Here is a 15,770-nt window from a genome sequence, read left to right on the forward strand (position 1 = left end):
AAGTAACTTTTATTATCCTATCTTACCCTTTTGTAGGTTACATCATGTTTCCCCTTTGGTAAGACACAGAAATTCCATTTCTTTAAAGAAGAAAAAAAGCCGTTATCAAATACAATAAAACGAAATCTTGCCTTAATATCTAACTAATATTGCTTTCTAAAACCATTCCGCATCACTAACTACGTGCTCACGCAGGACGTGGCCTCCTGCTTCGATGTCATTTAGAGGCCTGAGATGTGCGGAAACGTTGCTTCTAATAAATACATTGCCAATCAGGTGATGATTTTGTTTTAGGAACCTCTAAGGGAACCCTGTCTTAACTTTTACCCACTCTTGACTCACTCAACCCCTTCTAAGCAAATGATGCCGTGTGTGTGTCCCTGCATGATTGTCATTAATAATAATAATAATAATAATAATAATAATAATAATAATAATAATAATAATAATAATAATAATAATAATAATAATAATAATAATAATAATAATAATAATAATAATAATAAACATTAAGTAATTAGCCAACTCTATGGCTTAAGAAACTCGAAGGTTTATCGCCGCAGAAACAAAAGACTGGCATTGTATCCTGTCCCGTGTCTAATCGATCATGTTGCAATTGGTACACACTAATTCTCAAAACACTTGCGTTATATTTGCTATGTTTCCTTTTTCTTCACTCTTTTTCCTTCTAGCTTCGCCTCCTACAAATTATAATTTTCTTCATAATGACCTTACCAGTTTACTTTTCTTTTATTGATTATGTATACCCTTCCCTATTACTTCTACCGCTCGTTTTCCATTTTTTCTTTATGTATCTAATTTTCTCCATTTCCAATTATAGAAGTCTTGTTTTATTATTGTTTGTTCGCTATGCCATGTTCCTGCTCCGAAAGTATAATACATACATAAAACACCCAGTGCCTTATGCAGAGTCGTTGTGACGTATGATTAGTGTCATACTAAAGGCCTGACTACTGCAAGAAACATATGTTAGTCGAAGCCTTTAGTATGGCACTAATCACGCGTCAAAACGACTCTGCATAAGGCCCTCTATGTCTTAACGACTTAGTAAATACTCACAAAATTAGTTTTCCTCTTCCTAAAACCTTCTTTCAACGTTTTTCTTCTTTGAATCTCGTCTCTCTTTTCCTTTATTTTCACTAATAACAGAAACAGTATCTAAAATAATAATTAATCTTAAATAACTAAATGTAAAATCACCAGCAAACTTTTTTTTATTACTATATAATTCAGTTCAGGAGTTTATGATGCTCGTTTCTTTTATAATTATAATTATTATCGTAAGATATTTCTACTTATATGTGATTTACCTTCTCTTTCAGATACGTATGCTGGACCGCGTACTTGCTTCGTTTCCATGCGAAGACAGGTCATTTGGAACCTGTACCAATCTCTGGGAGACAATTCAGCCATTACTACGTCCAAGAGGACACGGATGATGGTATTATTATGGAGACAGAGGTTCTCGTTAAAGAGGTAAGGAAGTTATGTACAAGTTCTGTTTGTTATATATTTTAAATAATATATCTTTTGTATTAAATTGCATTAATTACTGACGTTTTACAGATTAAAGTAATGTTACTTTTCCAAGGTAGACACTGGTATTTTGTAAATTTGTGCAATTTTCGTTCGTCTCTCAACCAAATTGTATAACTTTGCTTCCGACACTACACAGTTAAGATACAGTTAAAGCTTCTATGCAGTTATTTCCAAGTGGTTTTTGTACAACGCAAGTAGCGTGCTTTTGAGAAACAGAATAAAATAGAGGTAATGAGATAGGGGAACGTAATAACAGCGTACGCGTATTCATGTAGAAGGTCCATTCAATAAATAACCGGGAAAGTTGTATAAAAAAAAAAATACAAAACTTCGACAAAGTTTGTGCTTCTTTGTTATTTTTTTGGTGGTGTCCTAGAACTATTACCAAATGGGCCTGGCACGCCTGCCTCGCGAACGTCATGCTGGGAATAAGTGAAACAAAATGACAGAACCTTAGTAGATTTGCACCAACGTAAAGCAGCGGAGTGTCATTTGATTTCTGTTAGCTGAAAGGTTGAAAGCAATTGAAATTCAAGGTCGGATGGCAGTGCAATATAATGAACGTTGTTTGAGTGGAACATAAGTAAGTGTACGACTGGGTAGATAAGTTCAAACGGGATGTATCAAGTGTTGAAGATTCTCCATGACCAGGACGCTCTGCTTGTGTAGTCACGGAGATCAACATTGCAAGAGTTGCTGAGTTGATACGGGAAAACAGGCGTGTTACGGTGAGTGATATCGAAGCCAAGATAAACATTAGTGTCGGATCAGCCCAACATATTGTTATGACCTATTGATGTTCAATACAGTGTGTGCGAGGTGGGTTCCAAGACACTCCGCACCGCTGTTTCACGTTGGTACAAAGCTGCAAGGTTGTCGCCATCTTGTGTAACTGATTCTTAGCACCCCGTTCGCAAGGCAGGCGTGCCAGACCCATCTGATAATAGTTCTACATGTAGGACACAAACAAGCTCAAATTTTGTCCAAGTGAATGGATCTTGCTTCAACTAATATCCCTGCAAATTCATTGACTACCATATCAATGTTTTTGTTTGTCTTTTATCCACTTTTTTTTTTTTTTTACCAACAACAGGTTATCTGCCTGTTCCTTCCCCTGTTCGTGTGATTTACTAAGAATAACAGCAGTAAAGTGTGACATCAAAGAACATTCAGTTTGCGATGGGTGGAGATGATATTTACTTTCATTTCTTCCTGAAGATTTTTCCCAGCCGTTTTCAGGTGTTGTCCAAAGTTGGCAAAATGATAGCTGTTACATGATAAATTTACTTTTGAAGCGAGATGGTTATGAACGGCACTGATCTTGAGGAAATATGTCATAGTTAGTACTGTCGATCTTTCCTAATCGAACTAGCCCAAGAAGGTTTAAAGCACTGATGTAATGCTAGAACATTTGATAGGTATACTTTCAACCATTTTCCAAAATATAATGTATATTGTGGTCTCTATTTTTTGGAGGGGGGTAGGTATATCTCGTATACTTCCCATTATATCCCTGGTTTCAATTACAGCACACAAAATATGTATGGTGATGGTGCTTTGTAGATTGATTGAAGCGGGATGCTTATGATTGATCATGCTTGTGAGGAATTGAGGCCGAAAAACTGTTATATACGTAGTACATTCATCATTAGTAGTTTGTGAAGACAGTTACGTTCCTTCGCGGTCAAATTAGACCCAAACGACATGAGGCACATTAAGCGAGCAATGAGTATAATCATTATTATAGTGTACAATGTTTCGAAGGAAGGGTGTTACGATCAATTGAATCGGTGTGTAGAAAAAGGAGAACATTCCAAAACTAAAGCATAACATTCCACGATAACAATTTCTCCATAACTAAATATCCAATCCCAATACGTTTTTGGAATTTTGGGAAATGAAAGGTCTTAACATACGCTACAAGTCTCCCATACAGATATTTTTATGTAAGCAATGGTATTTCCGGTAAGCAGTTTTACTTTTCGTTTTTCAAAAGTAACGTGTTGGGGAATATTCTCCTTTTTCTACTCACCGATTCAATTGTACTATTGTGTAGTCGTGACTGAAAAGAACATCCCTTATCTTGAGTATTAGTAGATTGAACACTATGTATTCGTAAGTGTGTACTTCCATGTCCTCTCCTTCATATAAGATTATAATTTACTGGCAAATATCAAATATAGTTACATCAAAACGAAGCATTCTAAAATTTCAATAGCCATTTATGGACTATCCAAAATTGGTTTACCAACTCTTTATCTTTAATTATGTTCTGAATTAAACCCACAAAAAATGAAGACGAAATTTTAGTAAGAGCGGAAACCAATTAGGTAACCCCTTTCTTCCTATTATAATTTCAGTTTAAGTTTTGTATCTTAAAGTACAGATGTAGCTCCCAAATCATTTATATCATTAAGTAATGTTATTAAGCGACAACAGATAGCAGCATGTAATCCCCAATCTTTCCAGTGTATTTTGTTGGGAGCAAAAATGTTCATAATAATTGAATATCAACTTCAAGAGATCAATATTCATACTTTGTCCAAAGACAAATTGAATCAACAATTCAATTACAGAATAAACCATGTACTTTTTGATTATTTTGATTTATTCTGTGGCGTAGGAAACGGAGGACCAGGGGCTGCCCGTCGCCCAAAGAGTTTCGACAATGTACTTTGGTACTTTGATGTTTGTAACTTTTTATCGCAACAAACAACACTTACCTTCCATGTACTCTATTTCAAAACAAAATATACAGTATAACTAAAAACAATTCCTAAACAAGCAAGCTATGTTCGCTTACGTCGTCTTTATTCTTTTAAAATGTTTGCATTGTGGAGGGTATGGAAATCGAGTTTTACAAGAATCCCTGCTGTTCAAAGGGAAGAAAGGAAAGAACGTGAGAAGGGCCTATATGTATATAGTGACCTTGAAATTATTGTTCTACTGTTTGATATAGCAATAACCACAGTTTTCACGTGTGTTCTTGGACCCAAAGCCAAAGTTTGCAGATTGAGTCAGGTAATATTGAAAATAATCAGTTCCTTTCTAATCATGAAAGGAGGTTCCGAAATAATTTATATTTACTTTAGTTCAAGAGTTAAGAGGGAATGGACATATTGAAGCCCAAGAAATCATTGACCTCGACAAAAATTAAAAAAAAAAAAACAGGTGATCTGTCTTCGTCTATTTTGAATTATTCACTGCCGTTCCCAATAAGATTAACTACAACAGGAAACCTTGGTTTAATACCACTCACTTCTAGTCGCAATTGGTATCAAAGAAAGCAGTGATCAATAGATTTCGATAAATGCTCAGTAGCTGGTTCCCTCAACTTACAAGGGGAAGAAAGAGGGGGTAAATATAAATATTTTCCTTTATTGATTTGATTTCATTCAAATGAAAAACATTTGAGAAAAAAATGTTAACAGGAAAGGGTGGAAAACAATAGTAGATTTGTAGCGTGTGACTGTCACAACAATCTCTGATGTTTGACCAGTTCAGAAGATTCGTTTGAGTTACATGTGTTTAGGGTGTTGAAATAAGAACTTACTTTACAATTGTAAAATGTTTGAAAACGTTTTACAAAAGTGGTTAAAGCAGAAAAAAGACAATTGTGTTAATTTCGGCGAGAAAAAATGTGTAAACAAAGAAACCGAAAAGGAGAAAAATTCTAAACAAGATATTAATTCAGAGAAATACTCGAAAAACATTTTAGAAAAGTGTCTAGAACGAAAGCAAAAAGACAGTAGTGATGTTACTTTTGGCGAAGAAAATGTGCAGAAACAACAATCGAGAAACAACGAAGAAATATCTAAAGAACCTAGCACTTCACGGAAAGATGTAAGTATTTATTATGTCCCTTGATAAATACATACAAACGCATAATATAAAACAACACTGAGGCCCACAAAATAATCTTGGCTACTGGGTTTATTTATTGTACGAATCACTTAATTTTACTCTTCAGAAACATGACCGCAATATTGAAACTCTCTCAATAATGAAAAAAACAAAAGCACATATATTATTCTCTGATTTTTTTTTCAATTTGTCTGTGGACAAAGTTTGAATATTTATCACTTGAAGTTAATTGAATTTTTGTGATTATTCTCGTTCCCTACGAAACACAGTGGAAATAGAAGGGATACGTGTTGCCACCTGTCGGCTATCACAGCTTCTTTAAGCTAACCTTAATAATTGTTTTCCAGCATAGTAATTTAAATGTAAAAATAAAATTGATAAAATTAAATTGTGGTAATGAAAGATGGCAGCAGAATCTGGATTCTCCCATCTATATATATATAAAAATGAAAGTAAATATGTTTGTGACTTCAAAACTCTTGAATCACCCGACCGATCTCGATCAAATTTTCAACATAGACGAGGTTTGGGACTAAGATGACTTTTATCATTTCACTTTGACGGTTCAACATAGGGGAGGGGGAATATATATATATATATATATATATATATATATATAGTGTAGCTATTTGTCCGTATTTTGTATAGACTGTTTGCACTTTTAGGCCGGTGTCCATGTGCGTATCGTACAAAGCATGAAATAGGAAAATATCCGTATTTGACAGCTTTTAGAGCTACCCGAAAATTTCCGAGTCGGGAATCACTAAAATCTTGGGTGGAAAAAAAATTGTTTTCATCATATAACTTATATTTTAGTTACTATTATTAAAGTATTTTATGTTTTTTAATAAATGTCTCAATTTTCCATTGCAGGGTTCTTTTGGCTAGATTTAATATACGTAATTTAATGGCAAGATTTATGATATTTGTGTTAATGAAAGAAAATTATAAAACATGTTAGTTTCCAATAGTGTTTTAAACATTACAGTAAACAATTGTGAAAATCAAATTAAATCTTTGAGTTTTACGTTCCACGATTATGGCGGTTAGGCTAAAGGAGACGATGATGATGAGAAATGAATGAAATGTTGAAATGAAGAAAGTGGGAGGAAACTTGAGAACCCTGAGGAAACCCACGCATACGGTGTTTGTCCACCGAGAAGTTCACTTGACGGGAGCCCGGATTGAACCCGGGATCCCAAGCAGCAGATGTGAACGCTCTACCACTGAGCCACTGCAGCCCTAGTAAACAATTGTGTGATAACCTAAAAAGATTATTTTAGGTAAGAAATTTTAACATATTCATTCTGTGTTTCTTTGATGGGTCATCACTTTAATGCTTGTCCGTATTTTGGATCAAAGAATTATGGCAACCCTATATATAAAAATAAATAAAACAATAACTCTTGAACTACAAGACCGACCGAGGAGAGGGGAGTTATATATATATATCGAAAATGACCGATATTAATGTCGAATCCATAGCTTTTAGGGTCGCTGAGATGAACAGTGACATTTCCGATGCCGTTTAAATTCAAAGTCAGCCTTTTATGTCTAAAATGAAACGTATTCTCCTTGTGAGAAGAACAGATATTTTGCTAGTTAGTGATTTAAAAAGTTTTATAATTTTATACAATACTTTTTTTATTCAAGACTGCATCCATGAAGGACAGGGTGAGGTGTATTGGAAATTAAGTCCATTTAAAAGTTTAACTAAATACTGGTTCTGTACGGAAGAAGTAATGGACAACTTAGGGAATACATTATGGATGGATGTGCATCACAAATTAACCCTGAAAGAGTATTTTAAATTTGTATGAAAAATAATATAAGAAAAAAGTACTTAGGTTTTGTGTTTGAGACAATTCAGCTAGGTCTACTCTATAGCGTACTTTTGCTAAGAAGATTCTCTCGCTATTGAGCCAAAAATTTAGCATCTCATACTTTAGTTAGATACAAAAATGGCTTCCTTCTTTTACCGCTATGTGGTAGCACAATCAACTCATAAACCAAATTTCAAGACAATTGAATTTCGTTCCTTTCACTTTTATACCAGCCAATTAATTAACGTCTTTCATGTATAATTAAAGGCTCGAAAAAGACAGAGAGAGACACTAAACTGATTTTTGTTTGTTTCCGTTTGGAAGAGAACAAAAAAGAAATCTAAAATGATTTAATTTGATTTCCCAGACATAAGAAAAGACCGAGGAGAATAAGGCAAAATTATTATTATTATTCTTTTTCGTAGATCCAAAACTTTACATAATTGCTACGTCTTTTTTATTATTTTAACTAACAACATGGTTATTTATTGAGTCGTTGTTTATCAAATTGGAAACTTAGTGATACGATTGCACTAGAATTCAATCATTATTAAATCACAGAAGTTGAGTTCTGTGGTTTTAATTTAACCTCGGTCATCGAATTAGTTTCTAAAAATTACCGATATGACAGGAAAGAAAAACTACATTTTAAATAGAAAACAACTTTGAGTTATTCTGTCAAATCCTTTTTTTTTTTTTTTTTTTGCTACATTATTTTCTTGTTTTTCCTCCTTTTGTTTGCTTTATTATTTTCCATTGACTTTCCGATATTTAAAAATGCCATCTATACTTTCTCTGTGAAATTATTTTGGTCTTATTGCAAAACAGGAAAACATACGGGTTATTGACATTTCGTTGTTGTTAATTGTTTATTGAAAGTTCAGTGTCCGTTTTCCTAACCGGGGTTATACATATATACTGTAAGTGTTGGCTTAACAGTTTAAGGTGGAATCCAAGCAACGTTATTGTATCCAAAATTCTGTCGGACAAGGATCAGTGATGTCAAAATGTCTTGAGCTGTGGCAAAAAATGCGAACTAAAGCTCACACCCTCGACCCTCCCATACGTTGAGCCAATGAGCGAGAGAGCCTTGTAGCCGTCTACGCCAAAGGGAGTGGAACTCCTTCAGCCGATAACAGCGCTTGGAACTGAAAACTAGGTGTCAAGTCAATGTGATATATCTATAACTGGTGGGAAAAATCCCATTTAGTGGGAGTTTTTGACAATTTTTTCGAATAGGAATAAAGAGAACCTTCTTCAAAATTCGCAGCATATATGGGAATTTTTCATATATTTATTTCAATGGCGCCAACAAAATTTCCTCTGAGTGGAAAGTAGGCTAATGATACTTGAATAAACCTGAAATCGGTTCTAATTGTCAAATTTTGTTGTTGGAAAGTGTATGTTAGTTGAGTTGGCTTTCAGATTAACGTCCCTTTCAACAACGATGTTAGTGTGAAAGTAATTTCTGTAGGAACTTGTAAATCTTTATTTTTAAAAAAAAAAAACTAACGAAAGCAAATTGTAGTCTGGAGTTCAAAATAAATCATGAACGGAGAAAAAAAAACTACCGAACGAAAACCAACCTATTTCTAAAACGTTCCACACGAAATAACTGGACAATGAAGTTTGTTTAGTTTTCATACATTCAGTAGAAGATTAAGCCACAAAAGCTGATGGGAATACTAAATTCTGACAACAATATAAACAATTGTTTTCATCTAAAATTCCAATAGTTCTTTTCTTTTTTTAAGAAAATACTAATTAGGAGTTTAGAAGGTCGAAATTTACGAATGCTTCACTCAAAGATTGAAGAGCATAAGTGATAAACAGTTATATCAATTTTCATATTTTATACATTTTGAGAATATTATAATTACTACAGCGCGTGGGAAATTTAAGAGCAAAATGGGAAATTCTGTCTTTCGAGATGAGATTTTATAAGATTTCTGTTTGGCATCACTGACCGGGATTTTAACTTGGGACTACGGACACCAATGACGCGCGCGTTAGTCAGTGCACAAGTTGGGAAGGCCCTGCATAGGGTCTATTTGCATTTCGTGCTCCTATACAATAAAAAGGTTATGAAGAACTGGACATACTACGAGAGTCACTACGAAAGTTTTGAGATACGCATTGTTGTGACACAGTATTTGAATTCCAACAATTACGTTCGGTAGTGGTATCCAGAGCGAAGAAGCGAAGCAAGTTTCTACTCGCCTCGCTTATCGGCGTGGCCGTATCGCCTTCACTTGTTTGTTGATGTGAGCAGTATTCGTCTGTCTAGAATGGAGCTCGAAAGAGAACATTTTCGGGAAATGATCCTTTACGATTTCAAAAGTGGTTTGAACGAGACACAAAGTCTTGATCGTTTGCAGGGGGCATTTGGGGACCTTGCTCCTTCCAGTGCTACAATTTTTCGGTGGCTTGGTGAATTCAGAAGAAGTCGTAAAAGAGCTGGACGTCCGGCAACAGCTGTGTCAGATGAAAACATTGCCGCTGTGGAACAAATGATTCGAGAAAATCCTCGAACAACTTTCAAGGACATTGAATCTACAGTGAACATTGGATCGCCAGGAGTAACAAAAATTCTTCATGATCATCTTCGGCTCAGGAAGGTTTCATCTCGTTGGGTGCCTCACACTTTGACTGAACAGCACAGAAGCGCATGTGTGTGGAATGGTGTGAAGAAATGCTTGCAAGATTTGATGGAGGCAATTCTCGGCGCGTCTTTGACATTGTTACTAAAGATGAGACTTTGATCTATCAATTTGATCCTGAAAATAAACGCCAGTCTACAGTTTTGATCTTTCCAGACGAAAATCCACCTACGAAAGTGAAGCGACCGCGAAATGTGGGAAAGAAGATGGTCACAACTTTCTTTTCCAAATCTGGCCATGTTGCAACTGTTCCACTTGAAGAACAAAGGACTGTTACTGCTCAGTGGTATACCACTGTTTCGTAACAAAAGTGTTCCAGAAGCTTCGGGAACGGCGTTCAAGAACTGGATTGAGTGGGATCCTGCTTCATCATGACAACGCGTCCGCACACACGGCCAACATCACAATTCAGTTTTTAGAATCTACGGAGGTCAAACTTATGACTCATCCGCCGTATAGCCCTGACCTGCCCCGTGTGATTTTTTCCTGTTCCCCAAGATCAAAGATCGCATGCGCGAGAAGAGATTTTGCACCCCTGATGAAGCTGTAGTGGCTTACAAGAATGAACTTTTAACACTTGAAGAGAAAGACTGGCAACACTGCTTCCAAAAGTGGTTTTCGATTATGCAAAAGTGTGCACAGTGTAATGGTGAATACTTTGAGAAAATGTTAGTGTTAAATTGATTTTAAGTATGTAAGTTATTTCACTTCAATCCCAAAGTAAAGTCCGGGTAGGAAAATTTTTGTCCACGAGCTTCCACGTCGAAAATGGCCTGAAACAAGGAGATGCGTTGCCGCCATTATTATTTAACTTTGTGCTGGAATACGCCATAAGGAAAATCAAAGATAGCAACCAGGGCCTAGAGTTGAACGGCATTCACCAGGTTATGGCATATGCTGATGATGTAAATTTAATAGGGGATGATAGGAGAACAGTAGAAATAAATGCAGAGATATTATTAAACGCTTGCAGGGACATGGGTTTAGAAGTAAATGCAGAGAAAACTAAATACATGGAAGTGCGTCGGGACCGTAATACGGCAAATTGTGGAGGCGTTAAAATATTAAATAATACTTTTGATAAAGTAGATACTTTCAAATATTTAGGATCAATATTAACAGACGAAAATCATATTCACGAAGAAATTAAATGTCGACTAAAAGCAGGGAATTCGTGTTACTATTCGGTTCAAAATCTCTTGTCGTCGCGAATTCTGTCGAGGAATTTGAAGCTTAAAATATATAAAACGATAATCATGCCTGTTGTTCTGTATGGTTGCGAAACATGGTCGCTTACTCTGAGGGAAGAACATAGACTGAAAGTATTTGAGAACAGGATCCTGAGACGAATATTCGGACCCAAGAGGAACGAGAATGGGGAATGGCGGAAGCTTCATAACGAGGAACTACATAGTTTATACGGTTTACCCAACATTGTTAGGGTCGTCAAGTCTAGGAGGCTTAGGTGGGCAGGTCATGTAGCTAGAATGGAAGAAAGTAGAAACGCTTTCAAAGTCTTGACTGGTAGACCCATAGGAAAACGACCATTAGGAAGACCTAGGCGCAGATGGGAGGATAATATTAAGATGGATCTCGCAGAGATAGGAATACAAAGTAGAAACTGGATCCAATTAGCTAAGGATAGAAGTCAGTGGAGAGCTTTTGTGAACGCGGCACTGAACCTCCGGGTTCCATAGGCCATAGAGTTAGTTAGTTAGTTAGTTTTTAAGTTATTTCACTTCTCAAAACTTTCGTAGTGACCCTCGTATTAACATAAACCCAAAACCACGTGCAGTTAGTAGATATACAGACCATCATACAACATCAATCTCACAGTATATGCCGTTCTTTACCACATTATCTCACTTTCAAGAGACGGACTGCAGAACTTCGGCACCTTTTTCTGCTGGGAAAATAGACTACTGTTTCCAAAATTCAAGTTGAAACAAATTACAGTATAAAGCTGCAAAGTTATGAGTAACCATGTCTCGTTCTTTCTGTAGCGTGATTTCTCTTCCTATAACAATATTAAAACGTTGGTATTCCAGAGTCCACTTCCTTGAGGATTATGTAAGAACTGGTATTTTAATTGTATGTTTCTAAAACAACTTGGATGAGTAATTGTTCCATAACCTAACTAAAGTAAACAAAATGTATTTATTATCCACACACACCAAACCTCTGCTATAAAAAAATAATTCACGTAACCGAAGCGAAATAATGATGTTGGAGGTGGACCCATAATATACTACTGCAGTGTGCTTCATTGGAATTCACCTTAAACCCATCCATTAAACATCATTTCCTATTCACAGCCTCGGTGGCTCACTGGTAAAACACTTATTTCTGGCGTGTAGGGTCAGAGGTTTGATTCCAGCAACCGCCAAGGGAGCTTTGAGGTGGACAAACACCATGTGCATGGGTTTTCTCCCGAGTTCCCAGTTTTCTTCCACTTTTATCATTTCACCATTATCATCCACCATAACATCATTATCTCCCTTAGTCTCCGTACATAATTGTGGGACGATAAACTAAAACATTTTTTTACCAATATTTAGTTAGAAGATGGTAGCCTTAATTAGTATTAATAAAATTTATGAAAACTTAATATTACAATTAAATAAAAGTAAGAAATAAGAAACATACATTCATTTTGTAAACTAATAGCGTCAATTACCCCCTTCGCTGGCTTAAAATAAGGAAAAACAGTAATACTGTATTAGCATAAATAATTCATTCGTTTTGAAATGGCTATATCCTCAACTTACACACATGAAAGACATATGGAAAGGACCACAAACTCACCAAATTTGTCTTGTGTATTCCTGGTGGGAGCACAAGTTCATTGTTTTCCGATCGGGTGTGGTAGTGTGGCAGTACGAGGCTAATACCTGTCGAAAATGGAGGGAAAAGGAAGAAAAAAGACGTCGTCTGAACGTGTGTCGTGTCACCAAAGAGGCACATATTGAAAATTTGTAGAGGGTGTATAAACTTGGTGAGTTTGTGTTTTTTTTCATATATCTATCATATGTGTATGTGCACTGAGAAAAATCCGTTCTCTGGTCAGCTGTATATTGTACAAATATACGGAATACTCTTGTTTACTACAGAAATCAGTATGGAGCATACGTTATCCATATGCTACATACGTACTGACCTTAGATGTTACATCATGCCGTTGCAGGATGTCTGACATCTAACAGCTTTCCGTATAACACATGCATATGTTACATTCCTCAGCTATATGTTATATAATGTACGTCCATTTGTATGTGAGATCCTGACCGCCTATATTGTTTCATACGGAAAGTACGTATAGATGGAACATTTATATGGAAAGTATTATAAAACATGCGTTTTTAGTTATACGTCTGCTGTATGTTAAGTCCAAAAACTACAGGAATTATGGATGTAACCTACCTTTTTAAGAACGTCACCTACAACTTTTTTTCTCAGTGTGTAATACTTTTAAAAATATGGCCTTTTCGAAATGAATGAATCATTTATGCTAACGCTGTATATTCTGTTAGTCAGTCATTTTTTATTATTACTAAACCGCTCTCTAATATCGGTCACTTTCGATCATTTTTATATATCTTCCTCCTCCCCTTCCTCCAAGTTTAAAGTCGTTACCGTACTAAAATATCAGGATAAATAGCACTACAACTTAGTCCAAAAAAGTATTAATTAATAATTATTAGATAGTCCTTTATGGAGATTATGCTTCTGCAAGTCTGAAAACCAATGAGGTGTTTTAATGTGTTGGAGATGTTGACTCGTACAAAATGCAAAAATTACGAGTGCTGCTTGCAAGTGTTCAAGACACATTGTTTTTCTGGTGGTCGTACATTTATATCAAAGACTCTGCTCCTAAGAGATGAAACCAATAGCAGAACAATAGTATTATTCATTTACGGGTGGAAATGTATTTGTTTTTCTTTCATATTATCAGATCAAGTATTACTGAGAGAGAGGTGGGGGGGGGGTAACATTATTAAGAGAAGATGGGTGTTTCATTAACTTTCCAGAAGAGTCAGATTTGGAGCGAGTAGAGAAAATTTATTCCGATGTTGAAGATCCAATGGTTGTTGAACAAAATAAATAAATCATTTTCTAGTCTATCGGATTCTTGTTAACTATTTACTTCTCAAACAAACGTACAGAAACTTTTTCTAGTCATATGTATACCACAAGCAGAAAAGAGGAATATGCAATAAGCAGAGGCGGGTGAGTGCCCGTATATATGCATAGTCAAACACAAGCTCTTTAAACTTTTGTAGTTTTATCTTCCTACGCGAAGCTTAAGCCTTCTCTGCCATACCATCCCACACCATCCCGGATTTTCTACCTCCACTGTTAGAATAGGAAGCCCATAGGAACTGCAGCCGACGCGTCTCTTTTGTTTAGCTTTTGTTGAACTTTCCGACTCATAGTTCGTCCTTTGAAGATAGAGTGAATCATTTGATAAAACAAAAGACAAGCAAAGCAGCTCATGTTTTTTTTTAATTTTATTTGTTTCCTTATTTATTAAATTTCTTTCCTTCTTGTTTTTATGTTTCACGTGTTATGAACTGAAGTAAATTGAAATCATGATATTTGAAACATTGCAGGTATTTGTTATTACTTGCAATGTGGCAGAAAGAAATCTGTTAGGCTATCTTCAAATATTAAAATGATACAGAAAAGAGATGATAGCAGGGATCCCCCTCAGGATTTTTTTTCTCTATTTACAGAATGAACGGTTCGAGGGTTGAGCCAGCACTTTAAACCTCCATCGCTTCGCTCCTAATTAACCTAGAGAGATGATTTAGGTATCTATCTCTTTAGGAAGAATGAAACTTCCCAAAGGTGTGCATTTCGTTTACATCGGGGGTCCAGCAGCGGAAGGGTAAGGAGGAAAAGTAGGATTTTTTAATTTTCCCTCCTCCTCAGTATTTCAGAGAGGGAAACGCTCCCCCTAAAGGACCCTGCGGGAGATCATGTCGTTCGGATTCCACGTTAATCAGTAGGTCCACGTCTCATATAGCCTCGCTGCTCAACGGGACGTTAAACTCAAACTCAACCTCTCCCCTTAAAGAACCTACAAACATAAAAAGTTGTATTAATAAAGATAAATAAACATACTAACTAATGATATCATGTGTATGGCCATTCTTGCGCAAGACAAATAACAGTGTAACCAACTTCGAGAAAATGTATTTTTATTTCAATTTTTTGGAATTTCTTCTTCTTCTTTTACGAGTTGGGCACAAGGGGCAGAAAAGTTACCTCGTTAGAATCTATGCCTCATAAGCTTTCTAACGAGGTATAGCTTATATCTCTGTGACGACCAGGGGCTTCAGGGTAGACCAAAATATTTTGAAAAATATATTCACGGTGATTCTCGTAGAAAACAGGTTTGGAATTTTTTCTCACTTGGTATTGAACTTTCACCCTTCATTTTTTTACACGATTGTACTCAATGTCTGGTGTACAAGTGAAAATATATTTTCGAGCGTATGACAAATAACAGTGTTGCTGTAGTCCCACAAGCTTCGAAAAAAATTATTTTATTTTCAAATATTTGAATTTCTTCTTCTTCATCATCTTCTTTTAAGGCTTAGGCACGGGGGACACAAAAGTTACCTCATTGGAATCTGTACCTCATAAGCTTTTCAACGAGGTATGGTTTATATCTTTGTGCCAATTAAAAGCGTCAGGGTAGACCAAAATATTTTTAAAAATATGTACAGGATGATTCTCGTAGGAAACACGTTCGGATTTTTTTCTCACTTGGTATTGAACCTTCTCCCTTCATTTCTTTTACATGATTGTACCCAATATCTAGCGTACATGTGAAAATATTTTTTTCCTGCTTTCGACA

At 35.7% G+C, this 15,770-nt stretch overlaps 1 protein-coding gene across 1 annotated transcript in view; it reads left to right on the forward strand.

The window, feature by feature from the left end:
• Positions 1 to 15,770, forward strand: part of LOC145686149 (uncharacterized) — a 621,065-nt gene that overhangs the window by 402,165 nt on the left and 203,130 nt on the right. The window contains exon 3 of the mRNA XM_081759144.1: positions 1,344 to 1,497. Within this exon, the coding sequence (XP_081615270.1) occupies positions 1,344 to 1,497 (154 nt within the window). The remainder of the gene's footprint in view (positions 1 to 1,343; positions 1,498 to 15,770) is intronic.

The sequence above is a fragment of the Thermobia domestica genome, chromosome 1 (assembly GCF_964235325.1).
Source record: "Thermobia domestica chromosome 1, izTheDome1.hap1.1, whole genome shotgun sequence".
In the NCBI taxonomy this organism is placed as follows: Eukaryota; Metazoa; Arthropoda; class Insecta; order Zygentoma; family Lepismatidae; genus Thermobia; species Thermobia domestica.